The sequence below is a fragment of the Telmatherina bonti genome, assembly GCF_933228915.1.
Source record: "Telmatherina bonti genome assembly, chromosome: 17".
NCBI lineage: Eukaryota > Metazoa > Chordata > Actinopteri > Atheriniformes > Telmatherinidae > Telmatherina > Telmatherina bonti.
In genome coordinates, this window is record NC_136615.1 from 27,330,578 (window position 1) to 27,358,369 (window position 27,792).

The 27,792-nt window shown below is 40.3% G+C and overlaps 1 protein-coding gene across 1 annotated transcript; it reads right to left on the minus strand.

The window, feature by feature from the left end:
- Positions 1-3,832: 3,832 nt before the first annotated feature.
- Positions 3,833-27,792, minus strand: vsig8a (V-set and immunoglobulin domain containing 8a; the record flags this gene model as incomplete). The annotated part of the gene is made up of 6 exons (XM_079256376.1): positions 3,833-4,028; positions 14,996-15,137; positions 18,166-18,288; positions 20,111-20,263; positions 24,104-24,308; positions 27,637-27,792. The coding sequence occupies 6 exons, from the start codon at positions 27,790-27,792 to the stop codon at positions 3,833-3,835; spliced, it is 975 nt and encodes a 324-aa protein (XP_079112502.1).

Below are 27,792 nucleotides of genomic sequence, written 5' to 3' on the forward strand. Positions count from 1 at the left end.
GGCTCGGATGCTGGGGGTCTGGCTCCTTTTAAATCAGGAACCTTCTTCTATCTACTGTCCTCAGAGTAAATGACTCACTCTTTCCAGGAAAAGAACAGGAGGAAACTAAGGATTTCTTTTGTTGTTGTTTTTCTTTCGCTGGATGCTGATTTTTCGGCGAGGCTTTTTAACTCCATCTCTCTGTCTTCAGTTGCGCATCAACTTTTGCTTTTTTTTTTTTTTTTTTAAATTTTGGCAGGATCTTCTGTTTAATTTCTGTACAGAAAAAAAGAAAGATAAAAAAAAATCCACTGTCCTGCTGCCTGTGGATGTCCGTGTGCTCTGCAGAGACGTTATTTAACCGACAACTCGGCAGAAACACTGTTGATAGCTTTACTTTCAGAAACCGCTCTCCTTGGTTGCAGGTCTGTGCAAGGTGAATTAATTGTACAGTATAGATAATTTATTGAATAGAGATTATTATCATTACTAATGAATATTGTGGGGAAGTTGGCTTAAGCAAAAAAAGAAAAAAAACGAGATCAGAGGAGAAAATTTAAAAAAAAAAGAAAAGAAAAAAAAAAAGATGCTGTGTTTTCATGTCAAGAGATTTTGCCTTAGTTGTCATGGTGATGCCTTGTGGGCTGACACCAGTGGAGGGAATCAACTTTGTGGACTGGTTTTACTTCTCCATGTATGCATGTGCCCATGTGTGGCCCACACAAATAAACAAACACACACACACACACACATACATAAACACACACACACACATACCTATGTACAGTATGGTGCCTTCAAGAATGCTTGTTGCTTACTGAACCTCAGCATCAGCCGGTAAAGAACATCGCCATCCCTGAAAAAAAGACAGCCCGCCCACATGCAGGGACCCCACCGAAGCACGGGGACAGGCGCTGATCCAGCGTCAAGGGGGACAGCTCGTCTTCTGAGCCCCTCAGGAAGCATTCCTCCTAACTGGAGACGGGATGGACTCACGGAGACAGCTGGAGGGTTTTTTTTTATAACCACAGCAGTCACAAACACACTTCACATCTGTCTTGGTGTCACGAGCCTGTGGGTGCAATCAGCTGGATGCGAAAGGGAAACACGAAGACATCCAACTCAAAGGTCATGTCTCACTTTTAAATGGAAATTTGCTGTTTATCGTTTCCTGCACAGAATTCCTCTTTAAGTTCGGGTTTTTTTTTTTAATCATCTGAAGCCAAATTCCGTGTCTGCATGAGGTTTGATTGTTATGATTTCTGTACTTTGCCTTACCGTTTTTGTTTTTTTTTTCCCCAACAGTTGATCAGGTGACAGGATTTTTTTTTTTTCTACCCTTTGATGTCAAACATTTTTTCACGCGTGAAATTCATTTTGGTGCTGCGTCAAAAGACTTTTTATCGGAAGGAAAAGTTGGTGCAAGGCGGAATTCCACGCAAGCAGCTCTTAATCACATTTGGAGTTTTCTCTGGAGTTGCAGTGCTTAGTGTTTCCTTTTATTCCCGCTCATTTCCTGGTGCCATAAATACTTCTCAGATGTTCAGCCATTTGCACCAAGCTGTGCTGGCTGCAGCTCTCACCGAGCATTCGCTCCACAGCATAAACAAATCATCTGGCTTTCAATTAAGAGTTCCACAGATACTCTGACTTTAGTGGATGAAATAAAGTCTCTTGACCTACTCTGGCTAGTGGCCTTAACTCCATCCTTAAAGGAGACATATTATGTCCTTTAATCACAACACACAATTTGTCTCTTGTGAAATGTCTGTAGTGTGTTTTTTACTCAAAACACCAGAGAGATACTAGAAGAGCGCTTGCTTTTAACACCTGTGGACATGGCAGATGGTTTTAGGGCACTTTAACACGCCACTCTTTTCCACTGGGTGTGCCTTATTTAAGAATCGTGTAGCTTTTTACAACCGGTTGTAAATTCAGACATTACTTTATAAGGAAGCTCACTCTAGCACACACAGCTAATCCAACTCAGACTAGCACAAACCAAACTGATAGAAAAATATATAACTAGTAAGTTTGCTGTCAGATATTTAAACATTTAGCTTTTCTACAATTTAATGTCTGGAAGTAATAGTTTTTATTTAGCATTGAATTAACTCAGGGTGTTTAAAAGTCAACGTACATGTCACAAACGGTGGAATTTTTCACATATGGACTTAAACCCTGGACTTTACCTGATCTTCTTCTCTATGTTTTTTTGGGGGGCCAAAAGCAAATTCTGCCAATGTGAGCGACGTTTTGTAAATATTTTTAATGCTGCATTCAGATGGGAAAGTCTCATTCCCAACTTTTGACTAAGAAAAAAAAAACAAAACAATGCCAACAAGTTGGGTTTTGTAGGGAAATTAAATTCTGGTAAAGGATGAGGCTGAATATATACATGCTGTTTAAACTGGTTGTTACCATAGGCAACCAGCTCCATTGCCGAGGCATTGCACAATTTTTTGCCTACCTGCTTGTGTGCTACGCTTGTCTCCATAGGATTCCACTAGGGGGTGTATTGTAGAATACAGGGATAGAGTTGCTGAATTAGCCGGAAGTAAACAGAGCGATAAACATGGCAATAGGGGAGTTCGGTTTTTCGTTCAGCGGGGGTGTAGTACATGGTATGTAAAACCCCATAAACGCCATGTCTAAACGTTTCTTCATTTTTACTGCTGTCAGCCCTTTAACCAATACATTCAGTCAAATTGGTAGCAATTTTGTGTTTTTTTTCATTGTTGTTATGGACCAATATGTCTGGAAAAAAGATTAATTGACTTGAATTGTATATTTAATTGAGTTGTATATTTAAAAAAAAAAACACCTTCAAACAAATGGAAAATAGCCATGAAAATCAACCTTATCTGAAATGGAAACAAGCATATTCTCTGCCTTGCTGATCATTTCTTTCAGCAAACTTGAGAACTGCAGATGAGAGCTTTTAATATGGAAAAGTTTTGATTTCTGTCTGCAGAAGAGCAGTAAAAGCGGCATGACTGTTTTTATTTTTCACTCTGAATGACATATTTTCGCATCATCCTGACATCCCAAAACAGTACCAGTGATTTTTTGTTTTTGCTCTTTTTTTTTTTTAAGTTGTCAAATCAAAATGTGCTCTCAGTCAGTAAAGGTGATATTTTTTTCTTATTTTTCTCCATCATAATATGTCCCCTTTAAGATTTTCCACAAACTTGCCACTGAATTGCTTTAATTCAGAAAATACAGACTACCGTCTTGCAGAAAGAAGGTCAAGGAAGGCTTTATTCATGGGAAACCGTCACACACTCCACTGAGAAGTGAAGAGCAAACACTAAGCACATCAGCTCCGGCGGCTTCGCAGTGACTGACGGAGCTGGAGATGCCAAAATGTTTAGTTTCTAAACTTTTGACTGTGTATGATGTGTGTTATTGCAGAGGCTACTCACCCTGAGAAACAAAGTCCTACCACTGTGTGGGGGGGTAAGGGGAGGGCGGGTGGGGTTGGGTACAGGGGGGGGTCGGGGGGGGGCATGCAGGAGGCCTCCATTTTGTCTGGTTTGGGGCGTGGTGGTGGGCTATGTAGTCGCTTCTTATGTAGTGGACAAAAAACCCATTGCATGTGACTATTAATGTCAACTCCTGTCAGTTCATCCTGGAAAAATACGTACTTACTCGTGTAAATTTTCTTTTCTTTTTGAATGGTTGAGTATTTCTAAATGAAGTCTATGATGAAATAAATATTGCTTTTGATTTAAATTTCCATTATTTCTACTGTTCTGTTTACTCTTTTTCATTTCAAACCGTCAGCGGCTGTCCTGAAGCATCGTAGCAAACACAACAGTCGAATCTTCCTGATGCAGCTCGGCTCCGAGCATCACACCGCACATCCCAGCCTGTTGTCGTATTCGACAGCTGCGTATTTGATCGGTGTGGTTCCTTGGCTGTTGCTCCCGGTAAAAGAGCTGAATTCGCTCCCGTCCACCTGATAATAAGTCACTTCTGGGCGCTGACTGGCGCTTCGGCCTGTGTGTCGACTGATTGGCCGGCTCTCCGGAGGCGGCACGTCTTCCCTGTTTGACACCAAAGCAGAACACAGATGAAGTTTAGAGAATTAAAACGTAATCTAATTCATGGTAATAGCTCAGCTTCCTTCCTCGGCACACCCATGAAGCTGCAGATATTCTACACGACAACCTGATAGTTTCGGTTGACGGCTGAATGCTTCTGTCCTTATTTCCCTCCGCGTGCATACAGTATTTACCATGCAAAATAATGCTGCCCCGAAGGCACGAGAAGAATCTCTGTACTTGCCTGTTTGGAGCTTCTTCCCAGGGGGTGCCTACTTTCGCAGAGACCCTGCTTTAACTGTCTCTTCTTCCAAAGCATAAACATTCACTCTGGTGGGTCTTTCAAGTACCAAACGCTGACGAGAAGCATTCACTTCCCCAGTCAACAATGCTGCCAACTTTCAAGCACAGGAGCTCGTTTGCATTTTACATTCATGTATGGTTGGCAACATCATCATCTGGGATCTGCTCCTCTGTCATAGAAAGCACTCATGCAACCAAACGGAGCTTGGTGGTTCAGGGAAATATGTGTTCCTCCGGTGAACTAATTCGGAACTGCTATAAACGGAGCCGTGTGCAAACCAGAGGTGGGAAATGAAATGAAATGGCAATTAGTCGTCTCATTTCCAGGCTGTTTTCACGCTTGTTTTGCTCTGCGGAGGGAAGTTTTTCGGCTCATTGTTTTGCATTAAAGTTGAAAACATTAAAACATGCGTGTAATATTAGTTGCAAGGAGTACCAACAGCTTTTTTAATTCATTTTCACCAGTACTTTCACAATGCTGTAAGTAGATTTTAAACTATTTCCAATGGTCAAGGTAAAACTCTGCGAGTCCTCCGATTCATCCTGGGATCTGTGCAACCCCAATTATATAGCTGGGATGTTGTTAACAATGTGAATAAAAACAGATTGCAGCCATGCCATTCTGATTCACCTGTATTTTATTCATAACGGAATATAGAAAGTAAATAGTAGACGTGACTATTTCATGAAAATAGTAGGTAATCTTGAACAGCAGCACTTCTAAAGTAAAAAAAAAAAAAAGAGAGACAGAAAGAGACCAAAGAAAAGCAAGAAACTACAAAAAAAGAAAGAAAGATGTGTTGAAGGACGTGCTGCAACCGATGGTGTTAACTGGAAAAAGATTGTTGACAAACAAGCAAAGACGACTGGGATCATTCAACGGAAGGACGGTGAGATGGAGACAGTTCATGAGGGACTTCATGAGGTTGCAGCTTTCTGCTGGACAGGTAGTTCAGTCTAATTCAGTCCAACATGGAGATTTCAGTCAGTAAAGTTGTTTTTTTTTTTTTTGGCCTTATGTTAAAACAGGTGCAGGTAGTTCAGCTACTTGATTCTCCGTTTATTCTATTTCTCTCTTCTCTATCATGCACTGCAGAGTTGTTTTAGCAAAGCAGCATCTGTCACGTTGAAAACTCGGCTCACCTGAAGCAGTCTGCAGAGATTCCTGGTTTAAAACGTTTCACACTGAAGCAGAAGACTGGATCATAACACTGACGCTGTTTTAACTATAGATAACGGCACAGCAGCCACTAAACTAGATTGTTTTTTCCTTTGGTTCATGTGACAGGAGGTGGTGGGGGCTTGACATTATTGTTGTTGATGAAAAGTTTGGGAACCACTGCGTTAGTGGGTTTGAAACTGCCAACTTCCCTGTCTGGAAAGGCACCATTAATGTTGAAAGTTACACAGATTGGAGGTTTATTCACACCATTTACTCCCATGCAGACAGGAGCCTTTTCAGGGAATTTCAGCAGGACAGTACCAAACCATATTCTGGATCTTTTGCAACTATATGGTTTCATAGCAGTTGGTCCAGACTACCAGCAGTCTGGACTAAAAAGATTTGGTGGATCCTAAAACACAAACTTAAGACGACTGTTGAACAGCTAGAAACATCTGTGTCTGACAGAGACTTTTTGGTTTGGGTTTCTATTTTCAACATTTACCCCTTTAAACCCGCTATAAGGTCTAGACTTGTAGAAAATGTAATTATCCGCGGTTTCCCCTCTGCGTTGTGTGTTCAAAGCTTGCGGGAGCCTCCAGCAGGTGCTTGTTTTTCTTCTGCAGTCCCTGTGTTGGCTCAGTCAGTGGTACTGGAAGACGAAGCTGCTTTAAGTCTTAACAGCCATGAGAAACCCACTAGACACCATCAAACAGCAGACATGCAGTCAGCGAGTGGCTGGTGAACTGGTAAGGAAGTCAGTGTTTTACTGTGGAGGTTTTTGTGGAAACCAAGCCAATGCTCAACGTAGAGTATTTTACCCAATTATACCTCTGTTATGGTGCCGCTAGAATGTGGTCTGACTCGGTGCGGACTGTTACAGTTATTTAAGTTTGTAATAAAAGAAAACTGTGACACATTGCAGCTCCAGTGTTGAGCTCCTGATCCTGATCTGGAGCCTGTTTCAGGAAGGAGGTTCAACTAGCTCTGAATTTAATCAGAAACTCTTGAGTTAACTTACTCTGCACAACTCTGACTTTTCAGGTCCAGAACGATGCCGTGAGTTAGTTTACTCAGCTCTGAGTATCTTTACACTGAGTTGGGAGCCACAATGAATAGCCTCATCACGGGTGTCCCGACACTTGGATTCACCGCTGCAACCATTGACAAAAAGCTGAGACATTTCAGCCAGTTGTGGTGAGAAGCACCATGGAAGAAAACTGCGACATGAGTCAATCTGGAAGATTAAATCTACTTGTCAACTGAGTGAATATTTCACTTTATTTAAACTGTAGCATGTAAAGTAAAATGTGGCTGGATAGAATACAATCTTAAGTCTTTTCAGATTCTGTCATACTGGAGATAAACATATATAAAGGCAAATGAAACCTAAGTGACATTTTTCAGTAAGATTAAGTATTGTAGCAGACCATGAATGGACATCTTTTATTTTCATTTCACACTAGTTTTTAATATTCAGTGGCTATTTCTATATTTTTTAAACCCCAAATTCCACCTTTCCCCCTCATTAATTACCTGTCACATTACATGTGTCATCACACTACTATAAAGTACGGTGGTGTAAGGTAGAAATCTCTGTATGACGTTAGTGGTGTGTTATGTTGGGTATGTACAGTCAGAGTAAGTAACTGCAGAACAGTACTATTTAATGATACTAATGATGGAAAATCTATATAAATATGCTTGTGTTTTTAAAAAAAACAAAACAAAAAAAAACAACAAACAATTCTCCTTACATAAATCATTATGTATGAATTCAGCTTGTAGATCTGTGGAATCTTATTAGCACAGACAATCCATGCGTGAAGGCTGCTTCAGATTGCAAGAGGAAGGTTTCTTATGTTTAACCTGCCAGCAAAAAAAGTTCACCTCACAGAGTCAGTTACCATAGTAACATACTTATCTTGTTTCCAGAAGGAAAAACCCTCCATAGTTACCTTATATAGTGGTCACACCATTTTTTCAGGGGTGTCTGAATGTGCAGAGAGAAAACAGTAGTTCACTCAAAATTACCCACAATGCATCTTAAAAAGTAGTGAGCATTGATGGTCACTAGGCGGGTCAATATTGACCACAATGCATTGCGGGCAAAGGCTCAAAGTGGAGCTAGTGACACGGACATCAAAACAGGTTAAAAAAACAAACAAACAATAAATCATTTATTTTATATCCTTATTTGTTGAATAAATATACAAAAAAAAAAAAAAAAAGAATAAAATACAAAACAAGAATATAAAATATTTTCCCACAAGTTTGGATTGAATTTGGTGACAGCCGGTAGTCACGTGATCTGCGATCGCTTCGAGTCGGAATTGCCATCAGAATGAGTGCACTATGTAGTGCGCTGCATAGTGTAGCCCTGAGTAGTAAATGATGGGTTAGGGATGGGTTTGGACATTCGGACACAACCAGAGTTTCATCATAACCAGCTTTCTGGAAAAGACTCCTCGAGTCAACTCTTGATTTGATTTGATACTCTGTATGAACCATCCAAAACTATCTTCCAGAAACTTGAACTCTCCCTGACGCGTTACACAGTTCTAATGATTCAAAGCAGCAGAGCTCTGCTGTACAAACATTTCTCCTGAATGCCATGTTGGTGTAGGAGAAGCAGACTCTGTACAACACAGATGGGAAGAAATCATCATCAGCATTGTGGCTTTAAATACTCCTTGGTTTTCCATACACACTGCTGTCCTCGCACCGAGACGCGGCTTACATTTCAATGCCGGCTCTGAAAGCCTGTTGACTGCTTACCACTGTAGATGAACCACAATTGTTCAGAGGGAAATGGGTTTGTTTGCAAAAGAAGTCCTTCCAGAGATGTCAGAATGAGGGGTCACCTATAGATCACTCCCCCTCAAGCTGCTCTGTTTTCAATATTATACATATATAAGACCTAGATGAGAAGAGTATGACTGTTTCAAAAACCAAACAAAAAGGAAGAAGTTAATTGTTATCCAAATGTTTATTATTCTCCTCGTTCTCAGCACAACTCACTCAAATTGAACCCCCTTAGCCTCTGGGAAAAGTTGCGAAACTTGGCGCACACCACAAGCCCAGTGAAAATGGCAATATTCTATGGTCCACATACATGTCAATGCAAAAATGGCTTCACAGCGCCCCTAGAAAGAAAAATCCCCCATAGAATTGGGTCAAAAGAAGTCTACTTCTTTTGACCCAATTCTTGGGTCTTAAGTCAAATGCATCAATTCCGGTCCTCAGGCCCCCCTGCCCTCCATGTTTTATAGTTAACCCTACTTTAACACACCTGAATGAAATAAAGGGCTTGTTAAATGGCTGCAAAGAACTTGATGAAGAAGTTCAACAATCTGACTCAGGTGCTTTGGAGGAGGATCATGTCTAAAATTGGCAGGGAGGGGGGGCCTGAGGACCAGAATTGAGAAACACTGACATAGGACAATGAACAAGGACAACGAGGGTCCCGAACATATACTTGGACATAGGCCAATAAAATTTGGGACACATGTGTAACACCCAAAGACGAGCAAAAAAGTAAATTAAACACTTGTTGCCATGGCAGTGGGGTGTCCGCCATCTTAGCATTTATGCCCTTTTTATCACTTTAGGCCCAACATATTCAAACGGACCAGTCTTAGGGGATTCATGTCATTTAATCCAAATTTGGCAGAAAGCTTCGTGACAAGATGAGTAAAAAATTGTTCACATTTTTCTGAAAGGAGCGGCGGTGTTACCGTGGCAACCCATAAAAAAAAGCTTTCTTGCCATGAAATACAGTTTACTCATATCTCTACAGAAATACACGCGATCTGCACCAAAAGGGACAGCCTTCATATTTGTTAGGTCCTTAATACACTGCAATATGCATTGTGGGGGGGCTGCTTTTGGGGGTGGGGGCACGAGGGTCCCGACGAAGGATACACATGTGTAACACCCCAAGACGAGCAAAAAAGTAAATGAAACACATGTTGCCATGGCAATGGGGTGTGTGCCATTTTGGAGTTTCTGCCCATTTGTATTTTATATGCATTTTACTTGGGGAGGGGAGGGGAAGAGGGGAATCCGGAAGAGATCCTGGATTCTGGATCACTTTAAAGTTATGTTGGGTGTTAATCACAATATGCTTGGTGGAGGTTTGCACTCTCAGAGTTATTTTTATTTTATTTTTATTTCCTCACACCAAGGTACTCAATATATTTTATCATCATCTTACTTTCATATATTAAAATACATTTTTTCCTTTTCTTTTAAAGGTTTTCAATTTTGTAATGTTGCCATTCCTTATCCCAACACTTAGTTGACTTTTAGTGAGATACTCAGATTTATCTGATTATTACAACCAAAAAAGTCCCCTGTGAGACAAAATACTGAAACATTTGTAAAAGCAAATGGCCAAGGATTTGTTTCAAACATTTTTGAGCCAAATCATAGTTCTTATTTGGAGCAAAAATGGTACTTCTTTAGCATCACAGTACTTTTCAGTGGGCCCCTTGTGAAAGGGGACTGGACACACATAAGCAGAATGGACACAAAGCTAGCTAAACCTGCTTATAGCAGACATAATACATTAAAATCAAGCTACATGATGGAAGTACGACTGAGATTGTTTCAGTTTCAGCATGAGCTCACCTCTTCTCACATCCTCAGGGATATCCTGGACATGATGATGGGCCTGCTGCTGCTGCTGTGTATGAAACTGGGGGTCATGCTGTAAATAGGGCCAACCCATAACAATAAATTGTCCCGTGTCCTTTGGTAATGATCATCTTTCTTGGGGACACACAACTTTTTCTTTCCTCCTGCTTCTGGCTGACCAGCCGCTACGGGGAGCCCAATATGTCAGTGCAGTTGGACTAAACCATTGAGTTGTTGAGGGTTGATCATGGCCTTAGAGAATATCCACGGTTATTATTAGTGAACATTAACCATTTCATTTAGCCGGGATGAATTTCATTATGGGCCCTGCAATGGACTGGCGAGTTGTCCAGGGTGTGCCCTGCCTTTCACCCAAAGACTGCTGGGATAGGCGCCATCTTCCCCGCGACCCTTCATTGGATTGAGTGGTTCGGATAATGGATGGATGGATGGAATTTCATTATGACATTATTAAATTAGAAATGTTTTTAAAAAATCAACACGAAATGTTGTTTAATTTCTGTCTTTTGGAGAGCCCCTCCCTGCAGAGAGCGCTGGATATACAGTACAGTCCCCACACCCTTAGACCAACACCACAGATTATGATAAAAAAAAAGTGGGATTTTTGCTGTAGAACATTATACAAAAAAACATATGACGGTCAGCTTAAACAGGCGTCTGTTGTGTCATGATTTCTGCTCTGCCCCGAATGAGCTGCTGTCTTCCTCTGCCTGATTGCGGATTATCCTCACCTGTGCTGCCCTCTATTGAAACACCTGCCGTGGAGCCGCTCAGGGCGAGATCGTCTGTCTTTCCATAGCCTTTGAACGTTGTTAATGTGCCTGACTCTGAGAGAAAATCTGGTCTTGACCCTACCTGTCCACTATCACTGCCTTTGCTATCCTGACCCTGCCTCTTGCTTGCTCCTTGGATTTCTTCAACTCTCTCGTGTCTTTTAGGGTGCATCCTGGACTGTTTTGGGATTTTCTTTTTTTTTTTTTTTTTAATGCCTCTCTATTATCATCACACCCCTGTTTTTGGTTCACCTGTCTTCTGTGTTCAGATCTCCTGTTGATCAAACAGACCTCCTTCAACACCATCTTTATTTCAATAAATCTGTTTAATCTTCCTTGTTTGAGTTTTGGCTTCTGGCTTCTATTATTGTAACAGGTTGTTGGTGTGGGTCCATTTAACTTTCTGAACTTTAAACACTATGATTCTAATTGGTTTTTATACGACAGTAATTACAATGCACATTCTTGGAGCATCTCAAGGCTAAGAAAAAGCACTTTATTTTTATTTGAACCATCCGTCTGCCATTTCTGATGCGCTTCCATGAACAGTAGATGGATTGATATGTCTTTTAGATTCTATAGCATGTCATTTGTTTCTATTTCAGAACTGTGGAATACTAACACATGCTGCATTGGTTTTGAATCGCCTCCAACCCAGCAGTGGTGTTCTGGATGAGGGTTAGGGGCATTATAGTTGTATAACCTACAATAGATAGCTCATCAGACCTAGTTTTCAGCTTTCAAGTCTTCATTGTTGACCTTGCCGGTGTAAAAATATTTCATTGTTCAATTAAGTCATCTTTGGCAGTTTTTCACTTACTATAGAAATGGGAACAAATGATGTTGGTAGTAACAAAGTGTGTTTAGAAAAGAGAAATTGTACTGAGAACCTTTTTGCTAAGTTGACGTGGGTTCATTCCATTCTTGGTGCTGTTTTTGTGCTTGACTGATTCATAGGTCTGTATTAAGTGGCTTCATAAAAAAATTCCTTTAAAAACTGGTCAAGGAAAAGAACTGAAAGTTCTTAAGAAAGAAGCCAATCTACAAAGAAACTTTTAAAATCTTCAGACGGTGGCTGCTGGAAAGTGACATATAAATTAAGGGGTTGGAACAAAACTTTGGTACAGTCCAGTGTTTCTTTCCCAGTAATGTAAACGCATGTCTAAAGTTTTGATTGGTGTTGTAGTTATAAGCAGGGTTAAAGGCAGCTGATAGTCTGGTTTGTACCATAAAAAGACTGTGGCGGGGAGCAGCACCAGGAAGACGGGAGAGCGGCTCATTCAGAACCAGTCACAAATACACTCTGGGTCACAAAGAGAGGTGCAGAAAACTATCTTGTTAAAGATGGTTTGAACTGCTTCTGAATTGTTTCTGAACTGTCAGTGTTTTAGTCATGCTGAACGGAGCCTCGGTTGAGGTCATCTCCATGTTTTCCTCACGGGTCTCGCCCCGTTCCCATCGCCCCTCTATAGTGGTCTCCTCTGCACCCCGCCTTTGAAATATCAACCACGCGTTCAATATTTTTGTTTTTAAAATGCTCAAATTATCAGGAGAATAAGCCATTTCCTGTTTGTTTTTATTTTTATTTAACGACACTGAGGAGTCGGGGAATAAGAAACTGTTGTATGCTAGCAAGTGGCGATTTACCTTCTGCACATGTGCGTCTTATTTGAAACACAATGGTTGCCATGGGGAGCAGTGAGTTTGAAATGAAATTAAATGAAAAATACTTTATTGATCCCCAAAGGGAAATTCAATATTGTAGTAGATAATTGAGGAGATCTTGTTCTGGAGTCTGATGGCTGCTAGCAGGAATGATCTTCTGTATCTTTCAGTCTTACAGCGGACCTGAAGAAGCCTCTCACTGAACATACTTTGTTTCATCATTTAAAAAGTTTCATCATTTTAAACAGTTTGCTTAAATGCACTGGGTTTTCTACAAATGAAGTGTGGTTCAATTAAAAGAAATAATTTACCATTTATTTACACAGGCAGTGCAGTTTGTGAAAGTCTTCATAATAAATCTACAAATATTGAAGAGAACTCTTCAAACATGGGTGGCAACATGTTTGTGTTGTTCATTTCATTAAAACAGAGTAATAAAGTTTTTTTAAGAGTTTTTTGGTCAAACTGTTGGCATTTTGTTTTGTTTTGGTTTTTTTAAAATTAAATGTTATATCAGATAAAAGAAGATTTATAGTTAACTTGGATTGGTTTGTGAATCCTTGGAGGATCTGGTGGTTTTGAAGAGAAAAGTCTGACAGCACTTTATTTGTGAAAAATCGATCATGAGGTTTTGATATTGCCATGTGTAGTAGGTTCACGCGAAACTTCAACCACAGGGTGCTCGGTGCAAAGGCACAAAGCCATGAGGATCTGGGGATTGTGTCCAGTCTGCGTGTAAAACTGCTCAAGATTTTACACAGTATCTGACTCAGACTGCAGTGGCGCAGCAGCATGAGGAGGAATGCTGTTTCACCCCCAATTAGTTGTCAGCTCCCGGAACGTCTTCTAATCGCTCTCCAAGGAAACTTGGACATTTTCATCAAATCCTCCAAAATTGAAAACAGTTAAAAGATGTTAGTCTAAGACAGAAACACTCGGGGTTCTGTAGTCTGTTGGAACTATTTCCAGAACAAATATCATCTTTTTTTCCCCCACCTCTGATTTAATTTCTTGTGTAAAAATGTGTTGCTGGCATAAAGCTCAGCCATCAGTTCAAGCGAGCATATCTTCAATATAAACAGAAAAGTAAGTAAGTAAATAAATAAATGGAAGAATTTCTTATTTTTAGCATTTGATATATTTGCTCTCATAGCATTTTGAATTAAATATAGGTTTTAAATTATTTGATTTGCAAATTGCTGCAATCTGTTCTTCTGAAATTTTCATGCGGCATCAGCGCTCCTGTTTTTTTGCCCAGGATTTCACGCCGTGTAAGTGTATCTGCATCAACACACCTAACGAAAAGCAGGTCTGCATTTCCCTCAGAAAACAGTCCTCCTTAACTGCACCTCCTTCATTGTATTAAATGGTACTATGGATGCATAATGACAGTAAGCACTGAACCTCAAATCAGAAATCTGGAGTTGTATCCTGCAGATTTTTCTCTTACAATGGAAACAATGTAACTTCCACTAAATGACTGAAGTCTGTATCTTATAGGCTTTTGTTTAATAACTCTTTCAAGTGGCTTGAATTCAAATCTGCATTGTGATTCTGTTAATTTTTGAGTGTTTTTAAAGCAGGAGAGCCACAATCCTGCAGGTTTTCCATGCACCCCTGCTCCAGGGATGCCAGGTGTGTCGGAGCAGGGATGCATGGAAAACTTGCAGGATTGTGGAAAGAACAGTGACTTGTTTTTTATAACTCAGAACTGCAGCTCTGCCTCTTCAACTTTGCTCCGCTGTGTTTTTTTTTAAATTATTTTTTGTACAACCAAATCAAAAACATTCCAAAATGAATAATTTATTCTGATGCTAAATTTGTACACAAACATCTCCAAAAATGTTTGCTGCACATGTTCGAGCTGAGCCGACTAACTTCTTCCCCACGAGAATCTGACTTTTCATTCTCGTCTGATTTGTTTTGTGGTGTTTAAAGGTGGAGTATGTAAGATTGTCAATATTTTCAAAATAAATTAACTAATAAAATAACCACAATCATAATTAGAAAGTTTTTTGAACATGTAGGTTCCAGTCTCTCCATATTTGATGCGTTATTAAATTACAAGTTTAATTAATGACAAATGAAAAAAAGCACTTTTTTTTTTTTTTTTACTGGTAGGCAAACATTCAAGAAGGGTCTTTGTCATTAATTAAACTTGTAATTTAATAACGCATCAAATATGGTCAGACTGGAACCTACTTGTTTAAAAAAAACTATCTAATTATGATTGTAGGTATTTTTTTAGTTAATTTATTTTGAAAATATTGAAAATCTTACATACTCTACCTTTAATGAATGTAGAAGATGTGTGACTTTGTTGTTTAATGGCAGCCGCTTAGTTGTCAACACGAGGTCGCTTGTTAACCTCGTGCTCAGCCATGTGTGTGGGAACTGCACCGCTGTACCTGATTTCATTTGAGAACTCCTTCTCACAGTGATGTCTGCTGCTTAGCTTCCAAAAAAGAAGGGCGACAAAGAGCAGCAGGATGAAGATGAGGAGCAGAGAACCCACGACGGTGCCGACGATCACGCCCGCTCTGTTTGGAGCTGTAAATTAGTATGAAAAGAAAAGAAGTGGAAATGAGTCCCTCAGAAGTTTAAGCACACCATGATGATGTAATGCTGCTCAGTTCCTGACTTTCTTTTCTTGTGCAGAGTTCAACATGGCAGGAGATCTAGTGAATGTCAACGGTTCAGCCAAACTCATGTCTTTGATGCCGGCCAATTAAACTTAAGATCACTCCTCCGAGTTCACTCCCTGAAACTTCAGTGGCTTCCTTCCATTAATCAGACGCTCCTTCAAGCGAATCCACCTGCGTTTTTTCCATTTTTCCACCCGTCAGAAATGAGTTTCCAGCAGAATATTGCTGACAAAGCAGCGCCGTGAAACTAAAAATGTTAGAAGTTCTTATTCGGAGCAAAAAAAGGGAACTTTCTTAGCATCAGATATGAGCTGGAAGATTTTGATGAAGACTCTGCAACACTCTAAAATATCTTCTTTAACACCTCTAAAAGCACAACCAGGCTGACAAAAAAGGGAGTAATTAGAACATCAAGGTCTCATTTACAGAAATGTTTCGGTTTTTGCTCATCCGTCATGAAATCTCGCCCATCACCAGACCGACGGCAGGTAAACGCTTTCAGTCAACAACAATGGACCTAAAAATGGTCTGCTCGCTGTCTTTTGCTTTGTCTTGCCTGTCCTTCACTGCTTTTGTCTACAACTCACTCGTCAGGATGTTTCTAATTCTGCAAACTGAGAGCACTTAGACTGCTGTCAAAGCTCCTCATAAATACTTCTCACAGCCCCACTTCCAACTCAATCAAATGTAATTACTACATTTGCTAATTGGAAAATCTATAACCTCTATTCAACAACAAGTCTGCACAAAAATGGCCATTAGTTGTTTCAATGAACAACCAGCTGCTTGTACATACTCTCACCTGGCGTCGGATACGTAGCGAAAAGTATGATTGATATAAACAGATTTAACTTTTTCATCATGAGATCAAAATGATGTACATAATAAATAAATATAAGTATTCCTTTGCAATAACAAGAACTGTATGTATAATGTTGGTGTCTCAGAAAACTGGCAGATGTCTGTAAGTTCACCTGGAATACAGAAGAAAATGTAAACGTGTCCTCCTTAAAGAAAAGCACATTGGTTTCAGTGGAAACCATAAAGCACCCCAGTTCATCTAAGAAAAGTCATGTCTGGTGAGGAGAAGTGCTAAAATAGAAGCTCAAAAAATGAACATGAGCATCCATGTAGATGTTTTAATCCATATGAAGCCAGCGTGACACGAGGGAAATATACAGTTTCTGAGACATTTGGCATCACTTTCTGGTAGAAACTTTGCTGAAATATATTTGTCTTCTGCCCCTTAATGGACACCAGAGATCAGAAGTTTACACAATAACATTTTTGACATAGCACATATGGTAAGAAATGGCAAATATCCCTAAAAAATTGTTGGAACTTCTTTATTTTTACATTTTGTTAAAGGGACAAATAGACGTCATTAAAAAAAAATGGACTCCTTTGTTCGTTTTTTCATGGGTTGGGTCTTTATGGATGAATAGAGATTGTTAGTCGGGTAAATATCTCAGCAACCTACCGGCCGATTTTGATGATCTAAGCTATTATCAATCATCAGAGTCGGGAGAATCGCAGAAAGTCCCACATTTACTTTGGAAACACCATGGAAAGAGAGGCTGAACCCTCAGATGTGATGTGTTAGGAAGAGTGAATACTTCATTATAAAACCTTCAATCATCCACCATAATGCTCACAGCCCCCCCTCTCAGCTCCACCTCTTTGCCCACATATGTATTTTCCAGGCGAGACAACGCGCATGATGCTGCCAAAATGGCGATGGTAGGAACCGCCCACCGAGCTTCAATTCAGCTCTTCAGAAACCTGTGGGTGACGTCACGGAGGCTACATCCATCTTTTTATGTACAGTCTATGATTCTTACACGTGCAAAGATCTTATTTCCTGCAGCACTGCATCTCATGCTTCCACTTTACAGAAACTTCACATGATGAACAGGTTGAGTGGAGTTCTGAGGTGGATGAAACCCAAACGTAGACCTCCAGGTTACGGATGGAGTCCAGATGAAGACGTGGAATGTCGGCCCTGATTTGGCTTTAAGACCGATGTTGAAAAGCAGATTATACAAGGCAGCGACACTCATGTTTCAAAATAAAAGATCAATCATTCAAAAAAAAAAAAAAAAAAAAAAAAAATGGAGATAGAGAATACTGTATGGAAAGCGTATTCCATATTGTCCTGTTAATTATCTAGCAACCCTCGGCTGTCATGAAGCCTCAGGGTAGGAACCTCTGGTCTAGGAACAGCAGCCTGCACTTAAATTAAAAATGAATCATTCAGTGCCCAAAGCTAAACATCTGAGCACTGAGTCAAGGAGCTATAGACTCACTAAGATGTATGTCCGGGGCTTGCTCTGCAGATCACAGCACACGTGGACACAAATTCATTTTACCGATGTGAAGAATGTCATTTGCTTGTATGAGAGGATTTTCTCTGTAATAACATGCCGAATCACTGACTGCACTCCCTGCTGCTACACCTTCATTCCTCCTACACTGCCTACACTTTCAGGGAATTTCTTGGTTTCTTTTCATGCAAAATATTTCTGTATACTGACAGTGTAATCAAAGCTAATCTAATTTCTTCTCCTCTTTTTTTCTTATTTCCTTCAAACTTCTCCAAACAAAAGAGCTGAAAATGTGCCGTGAACACCTTTTGCTTTGTGACTCACCAGCAGAAACATAGTGACATGGAAGAGAAAGCAAATGTGAACGAGGTTATTTCCAGCCACTGAATCAAGCATTTCCCTGCCGTCGTGTAGCACAAGACGCTTGTGTTTGAGAACACGGCGGCTGGAATCCTGTCCGTACGAAGGAGAGCAATGAGGCGACTGTGGCAGAGCTACAAAGAGAAGAAGCTGAAGAGGATGAAATCTAATATCCAGCACTGTCGTGATCTCATGTGTGTGTCATGTGTGAGCAGGAGCATTGAGTGTGAGGAGGGTGTATTCTCTTACGCTTGTTGGCTTTCAGGTTGATTCTGCAGTGTGCCGCTCCAACCGCATTGTTCACCTCACAAAGGTAGATCCCCGCAAAGCTTTGAGAGTGGTTGCTGATTTTCAGCTCCCCGGTTGCACTGTCTGACAGAGTGTGAACATAAATGCAGGAAACACATACTGTTGAGAGATGGATGATGGCCTAACATAATAACTGGGAAGTGTTCCCTCATCTGACAGACCAGTCTGCAGAAATAACGTTCATTGAGCAGCTTCATTGATTTTAGAAACGATGATTTGAATTTGATACCAGCTACATACTTGGTGAAGTTGGGATCATATTTGCCATCTTTATCTTGCATATCATTTCCACCTTTTATTCATTTAGGAACACAGGTTGCTAATTGTTGCAGTTTTTCTTTGTCCAGTTTTTACTTTATACTGAGTTCAGCTGCTCGACAATCCTTGGTTGTTGTCTGATCGCCTCACAATATACCATATATACATGCGTCTATGAAGCCACTGTTAGTCGTGTTGAATAAAGACCTCTGAAATAAACACAGATCTCCTGGGAAACAAAGCTTCCTTGATGACTCACACATTTCATTGGTATGTACACATATGCTGACATGTCTGACCAAGGTCTCATCTCCAATAACATCTGTCTATCTGAGATGGATTGTGTTAAAACAAAACAAAACAAAAAAAACTCTGCAGACTTAATAAACAGCTTCATCTTTATGTGATAAAGTTCCAGGTTACATTTCTGGAAGCCGTGCCAGACTGTGATTGGTGGGGATAGTTTTTAAGGTACTACCCAACCCAAAGTGGCGATAGTGCTCAAGTTGGCTTGACAACTTCTTATGAAATGCTGAGAAGTGGGCGAGAGGGAGGGTACACCCTTGACAGGTCACATGTCCATTGCAGTGCCAAACAATGATTCACACTCACATTCATTCCTTGTGAGATTTTAGAGTGATTAATTAACCTAACATGCATGTCTTTGAATGGTGGGAGGAAACCAGAGTACCCTGGAGAGTACACAGGAGAACATGCAAACTCCGTACAGAAAGCCTACTGTTCAAACCCACACCCACCCCCAACAAAAACTCAAACCAATATATATATATATATATATATGTATATATATATATATGTATATATATATATGTATATATATATGTATAGAGAGAGAGAGAGATATATATAAAAATTTGGCATAACACTGTGAGCTTTATCCGAAGCCCCTTTTATATCCAACTGTGACACCCTTACTTGTCACTGACAATCCACTAATTGTTGAATCTGTCAGGATTTTTCAGACTTTGTTTTCTTCTTTCCCAACTTTCAAAGTGTGGTGCTGCATTAGGTGTGTTGCAGTCTTAAAATACAAGTAATTTAGTCAACAAGGACACTAAAAAACAATTCCTTTGGATTGTTAAATGTAAAGTCCAATAGGAATGACAAAAATTACCAAATTATAGACTAAAGTTTTTCTTGTACTGTAGAAAAATCTGTTAACTTTTCTGGAAATGAGGCTTGCAGATTTCAGCCTATTATATAAGCATACAGTTCCAGGGATTCTGGTGATTTTTAATGTGGGGGTCTCTGAGCAGTTTGCAGTAAACAGCACAACAAACAACTCACTGATTCTGATTATAAAAAGGGTAAACCAAATGGGGAGAAAATGTAAATCCTATGCTAATGAATCGTCAAGTGAAGCAAGTAAAAATCTAGTGTTAAAGGGTCTAAAATAATTATTTCTTTATGTTTTCTTTTGGCTGAATCACCAATTAATAAGCACATGTACAGTGAGAAAGACATGGGTATTCTCCCAGTTTTGAGAGTAAGGTACCTCCCCAGCTTTTCTAATCCAACACACATCTTGCACACACATACACACACACACACACACACACTCTTTGATATGTAATAACAAAGTGACATCAACAGAGGTCAGACTTACTCTGTGTGGCAGCAGCCGGCATGGGCTCTGCACTCTGCCTCGTCCATGTGTATTGTAAGGGAGTGGAGCCTTCAGCAGACTCGCAGTGCAGGGACATGGCTTCGCCAACGAGCTCCCCACCCTCCACCCAGCACTTCGGTACTGATGGCTTCACTGCAACCAAATGGAACAAACATGGATTTTTTTTTTTTACCCCCATTGTTATGAAATCAAAGTGTCGTTTATCACTGTACAGTCAACAAGGCCTCCATATGTCAGTTTACTGAAAGTTTAGGTGGAATAAATAAGTGAATGATTTCTGTCCCTTTGAGTTTATCTAAACAAATGTTTGACAGGAAATTATTTTCTTGCTCAAAAATGAAAAAAAAAAAAAAAAAGATAATGCAAATGTATAAGGGTTATAGGTTTCAATAAATAAAATCACCAATTTGAAAGTGAGATACAAGTTTAGTCTGCTGTTAAAAAGACAGAATGAAACTTCTTCATTTTACACTACAAGAACAAATGCAAACATCTCAATGCTGTAGTTAGATTATAAGAAGATGACAATGAGTTTTATTGAATAAGACCCTCTCTGAAAGTGCCTTGAGATGAATTTGTTGCGAATGGGCAATTAACAAACAAAGCTGAACGCATCCAGTCATTGATGAATTATCTAAACTGCTTTTGTCCATGCACGCCGCTAAACAATGTTTTAAAACGCCCTTCTTGCCGAACGTGTGAAAACAGCAACCTTTAATACACATGGCTAACCATGTAAAGTTGTAAAAAGTAAGGTGGTACTTTGAATATGGAAGAAAAAACTTTACAGGGCTCAGAGTTTTGGCACTCCTTGGTCCTCATTTAAACAGTATGTAGCTTAATTGATAAGAAAACCTATAAAAGACACCTGTAAGAGGCTGGTGAGAATTTATTCTAACTATCGGGGCTATAAAAAGAGTTTGTTTGCTCTTCTGTGAGTGTGACTTTTATGATCAGATTCTGCTACCCAAAAGAAATCACTAGTATACAAAAACTGTTCCAGTGAAAATCCAGGTGGGTTTTACCCTACAGTGATGAAGTAGCAAACAAGTCCGAACTGAGTTGCATTACAACATCTGTGTGGATGTGATGGGGCCAAAAACACAGTTATTTCTCTTGAACAAAGCAACATCAAGCTGAAATCAAACAAGAAAATATTGCATTTGCAGTTATGCTAAAAATATGTGTGTGTGCAAATCATTTCAAAACACAAAATTCAAAAACCTTTTATTTCTATTGAACGTTTAAAAGCAACTGAGGTTAAATAAAGAGCTTTACATGTAAAACATAACGCATCCAAGGTTGATGTTTGAGTGACTGTTTTATATTCAGCATTTTCTTCAGTTAAAAGATGTGAATAAATCTGAGGACAACTGCAATCAGGATAAATACAAAAGGATGTTTTTAAGTGGTGATTTCATTTCAAGAAAAAACTATCTCCCAGTCTTCATGACCCTATGTGAAAAAAAATATTTACCACCTGTAAAGCTTCTGATATTTTTATGTAAAGCACTTTGAAATGTTTTGGACACAAAATATGTTATACAAACAAACTTGCATTGCCACCAACCTAATAACTGCTTGAGCCGCTTACAGCAGCAATAACTGCAACCCAGTGGTTGTGATAGCCGGCAATGAGACTTTCACACCGCTGTGGAGGGATTTTGGCCTTATCTTCTCCACAGAGTATTTTCACTCAGCCACACTGGAGCATTTTCAAATCAATTCAAATCAAACTTTATTTCTATAACACTTTTCATGCTTAAAAAAAAAAAAATAAAAAAAAAATACAAAGTGCTTCACATAATAAAAACGATTTACACCAAATAGATAAAACACAAACACACATACATCCACAGTCCCTTCACACCTTACCTTTTCCACCACAAACTGCCTGTTTGGGTTCCACCATAGGATTTCAATTGAATTTAAGTCTGGACTTTGACTCAGGCTATCCAAAACTCTCCCTTTTGTTTTTCTTTTTAACCCATTCAGAGGTGGACTTGCAGGTGTGTCATTCGGGTCATTGTCCTGTTGCAGGACAATGTGTGTTTGAGCTGGAGGTCATGAACTGATGGGCGAACATTCTCCTTCCAGATTTTGTGGTAGACAGCGGAGTTCATGGTTCCCCCAATCACAGCAAAGCAGCTCCAGACCATCACACTACCACCATGTCTGACTGCTGGTATGATGCTCTTTTAATTGGATGCTGTTTTATTTTTATGCCAGATGTAATGGGATGCACACCTTCCAAAAAGTTCAACTTTTGTCTCGTCAGTCCAAACAACATTTTTCCCAAAGTCTTGGGGATCATCAAAATATTCATTCATTATTCTAACCGCTTAAGGGTTGTGGGGAAGCTGGAGTGTATCCCAGCAGTCTTTGGGTGAAAGGCAGCGTACACTCTGGATGGCTTGCCAGTCCATCGCCACACAGAGACAAACAACCCCTCACACGACCACTTTGACCCACTGTCCACACCTCACACCAGCTGAGGACGAACCAGCAACCTTCTTGTTGTGAGGCCACAGTGCTAACCACTATGCCACCGTGCAGCCCTCAGCAAAATATTTTGTTGGCAAATATGAGACGAGCCTTTGTGTTCTATTTGATCTGTGGTGGTTTTTGCCTTGGTACTCTTGAATGGATGCCATTTTTGCCCAGTTTCTTTCTTATCGTTGAATCCGAGCACTGACCTTAACTAAGCCAAGTGTGGTCTGCAGTTTTTTAGATGTTGGTCTGGGTCCTTCTGTGACCTCCTGGATGAGTCGTTGTGCTCTTGGAGGAATTTTGGGAGCCCGACCACTCCTAGGAAGCTTTGCCACTGTTCCCAGTTTTCTCCATGTGTGGATAATGGCTCTGACTGTCGTCCACTGGAGTCTTAAAGCCTTATAAATGGCTTTTTAGCCCTTTACAGATTGATCAATTTCAATTATTTTGTTTCTTACTTGGCCTTGCGATGGACTGGCGAGCTGTCCAGGGTGTACCCCGCCTTTCGCCCAAAGACTGCTGGAATAGGCTCCAGCTTCCCCGCGACCCTGAATTGGAATAAGCGGTTCGGAAAATGAATGAATGAATGAATGTCTGCATATCATAGCCTTTTGCCACCACTTGGGGGTGATATCAAGTTTGAGCTGGGGGCTGTTCTTGGTTACTTTGGCTGCATTTCCATTATCGGTTAGGATGACGAATTAATGAATGTTTCTTACTTGTCCTTGAATTTCTTTTCCAATACCGTCATGAAGGTTTGAAAAGCTTTTTTCCTTAATAAATAAAATCACCATTTAAAAACTGCATTTTGAATTTACTCAGGTTTTTTAGACTAATATTAAAATTTGAATGATGATCTCAATGATTTAAGCAGGACTATCGTACAAAGTAGTAAGAAATCAGAAAGGAAGCCAACACTTTTTCACAGCACTGCATATATGCAGTATCCAGTACTGCAACTAGACAATGGACTGTGTGGCATTGAGCAGCAGGGTGTGATGCACCAGACAGACAAATATACACAGACAGTCATTGCCAAATGGCTGGAAAAAGTATACAGCAGCATCTGTGTGGGTTAGAAGAGGTCCCCATGTCCCAATTGGATACATCACTGAAAGCGGCTGACAACAACAAAGCTAAGACCCTGTGGGACAGAGAAGCAGCTGCTGGCCTACCAACCACACATGCAGCAGCAGCGGTTAACAAGGAGGAGGAGATGGATGTAGAGATGGATGCGACAATCCCAGGTGACAGTTACCTCAGGAAGGAGGGTGAGAAGTGTAACAGCCCAAAGCGACGGCTCGAACCGAAGCTGAAAACCAAGGTGAGCAAAGCGTTCACGAATGGCACAGACATGGCAGAGTGAGTTTACTTAGTATCCAGCCTGCCCCCAACTCTGCAGCTGGTAAAAGTTACAGACCTAAATAATGCAGCAAGGTGACAGGTGTTAACCTCAGGATGCAACCCAACGCCCAGTCTTACCCATCACCACCAGTGACATCTTGATCGTGTCCACCCCAGGCGACTTCTTCACCTTGCACTGGTAGGTGGCGCTGTGAGCCGGCCACAGCTGAGAGATTGAGAGGGAGGCGTCACCGTTTGAAGGGTCAGTCGCAGCAAAGTTGAACCCTTTTGCCAAAGCATGGTCACCGTGGTAATATTTAGTGCCGCCTGTGTATGACAGGAGCTGGGGGAAAGAAAACAAAAACAAACCAATAAGAATTCCACAAATGACTCTGAATGACATTAAATTAATTTGGAAAGCAACACAAATGCTCAATTAGAGGACTGGATATAAAGTGTCTAACTCCAACTGAGAATTAACCCCCCCGCTCTGGAGCTTTATGGAAACTTTTCATATCTATTTGAACTCATTGTTTTAACAGCACATTTACTGTGCAGCTCAGACTCTGCACTCTCATTGGCGCTTTTCCAGTGGCAGGGAACAGATTTCTCCCCAAAACTAAACAGAAACAGCGATAAACTCAGTATGTGCCTCTCGCCAAGCATCACAAGGTCGACCAGCATCGTCGGAGAGCTAGCAGAACAATGCAGCTGGAGAGATATTTCTCTTAATTAGCAGACACCAACAGCATGTCTGACACAACACCCCAGAAATGATTACTGATGCTTCTCTGCTGAATGTGGATAATTGGGTTTTCCATGTTTTGTGACAAACAGGCACCTGTTTGCTGACACATTAACATAACAGCGTTATGAATTGTTTCAGTTGTGTTTGGCAGTCTTGGTTGGTAACTTCCACAAATATTTAGAAAAATCCCTAATGAAAGGCTGTGATTCGCACTTGAAACTGGGAACCTACGTTGGTAACCTGCCTAAAGCGGCCTGTGTTTGCATAGACGGCGATTGAAAACACTGCCACTTTAGGGCAGATGAGAAGGGAGAAAACATCTTTTCAAGCCTCGTTTAATTGAAAAAGTGAACGGGGGAGAAAACAAATTTTTAAAAGTTCATGTTTTCTTCAGTCTTCAGCGCAGAAATCCAACTTCAACTTGTAGCGGAACAAACACACCACAAGGTTAAAAGCTGAAAATATGTTTGAGTACCTTTAGACTTTAGAGAATTGCTCTACACATACTTCTTTCCATTTTCCATTGCTTTTACATCTGTCTGATTGTGCTTCAAGTACCAATTCTGCAAAATGCGATGCTGTTTGAAGAACTTTTTCATTTCATGGCTGCTGCTTTCCAAATGATTTGTCGCTAATTTCAATGAAATTTCATTGAATGAGCTTGTTGTCTCGTTAGTGCTTTTGTTTGATGGAGGTAATCAGTTTTCATTTGATTTTACAAACATGCTGGTGGAGTTTGCATAATTTTTAGTCAGTTCACATCAAGCCAAATGAATGTAGAATAAAATAGGTGGATCTTCAACATGTGTGAAGATCAAAGTCTGAGCAAATCTTTAAATACTTTGGGATTTCATTGAGTTATTCTTTTGTAGAAAGAAAGTATTTAGTATTAAAAATAGGCAGCAGCATGAGAAATGAATAATTTAGTACTGATTTATAATCCCCGTTCATGTCTGGCTTTATTTATAGCAGAATGATTTAAATAAGAAAATACAGCCTCTTCCAAATGAAAGGTTTTATTTAGGTTATGATAAAAAAAAAATAAAAAAAATCTCCCGGTTCATGCTGGATTTTGAAATGAGGTAAATGAACGACACATTTGTCAAGAACTTATCTAGTTGCCAAAGCTCCTAATTTGGCCTCCCTGTATCTTACTCCCCACCTGTTCTCCTTCCCATTTCAGCCTCCACTTGTCACCCCTCTAGTGCCAGATTATCTGCTGCCACTTGCTCAGCGATCCAGTGTTATTCCACATCCACTGGAGCTCTTTTTTTGTGCTTTCTGCCTCTGCCTTGCCTCCTGGTTGCTTTAGATCTCTGCCTTCATGTTACAGACCCTTGCCTGCCTGTTTGACCCTTCTTTCATGCCTTGCCTTCGACCAACTTTTGCAAGTTTGAACTCTTGTGTTTTATCCTAAAAGCTACTGACTTTTTCTGGCACGCCATCACTCTTCTGGATCACGAACTGGATGTTGTCAGTGCATTTCCTGTTTACTGGCTCTGAAGTGGTCTGAATTATTTGCACTCTGGCTCCTGTCCATGAACTCCATCACTACCTTCCCTTTTGTGCTTGACTTCAGAGAAAGCCTTTGCAAGTTCAGCTACTTATTCCAAACTTGCCTCTCTTTTGAGGCACGACTCCATCATGCCTGAACTGAAGAGTTGAAACCAGTCTTCACGTTTTCCTTTGTTACGGAATAAAACTTTAAATCTTCAGGGTTTGGTGGTGTATTCTCAGGTTGTTGCAATGTCACTGAACGGAAACTGACCAACAAAGCAGAAACAGTGTGAAGAACTAATAACACCACCGGATTAAACAGATTACAGAATTACTGGAAGGAATTGTTTTCTGTGTGGTGATGTGGAGGAATTTTAGAGAGCATTCACATCAGGATAGTCCGCTAGACTTGGTCTGATTGGGGACTCAGCTCAGTTGTAGGGGAGTGTATCCATGTGAACCGAGATCGCATTTATGCTTCACTTTGGAGAAAAGAGCCAAACCATGAGATAACATATCCCCATTCTCACCAAAGGAGGCGTCCAGGCCAAAAGCAACACTGTTGCTGTATCAACAGCCATTTGCCATGGTGAATTACCGCAGTAAGAAGTGAACGAGCTTGGTAGTAAACAAATCTCCAGATACCTGGATAAGAGAAAATCCAGCTTCACAATCCAGGCCTCAGGTCACATGAGTGCAAAACAACCCCAAATCACTACTCTTCCACCGCCATGCCAGACAGCTGGGCTGCTGTGGATTGTGACCAAACATCTCCACTCTGACTGCCTCTTTGCAAACGACATTTTTCCAGAAGTCCTTTTTAAATATAACTTTGCAAAATAATGCTGTGCTGCCAGCCTTTTTCCAGCAATCCTCCCAAACATGCAGACTTTTTAAAACTATAATCTGAACTTCAACACTTAACATGTTAACTGAAGCCTGTAGATGCTGAGACATAGCATTAGCTCTATTATGCAGTTTTTCTAAGCATGACAAGTCTGACTAACTTGTTGAGACGTCTACTTCTGAAAGAGAGGAAAATCTTGACAAAAGTTTAATGGAGTTCAAATAGTTTGGGAATCACCTTTATAACCTTTTCCACAGTTTGCCTCCCTAATGTTAATGCCAGAGTAGCTTCTGTCTGGCATTGAGTTCAAAACACAACATTTATACATGGGATACATTTTCTTATGACCAAATAACAAAGTGTATTTGTTTAGCTGCACCTGACTGCTACTCCCTCTCTTTATTTCTACAGAAGAAGTAAAGCATAGTCACCTTGTAACACACTGCTTCTGCATTTTGACTTGTACTGTTGTCTTTTCTTAATTTTTCAGACCTGATGCATTAAATGCAGAGTTGACAGATAATGTAAAGGCTTGTTCCCATGGCTGTAAATACATAGTTTTCTCACAGTGTTTCTTACCATCTGATCTTTCTGCGTTGTGTCTGGACTGATCATGGACCACTCTATGTCAAGTTCTCCGGTGTCAGAAGGACTCGGTGTGTATCTGCAGTCCAAAGTCACACTCTCCCCCTCAGCCTTGTGGATGGGCGGCGGCCTTGTGGATGTCACTTTCAT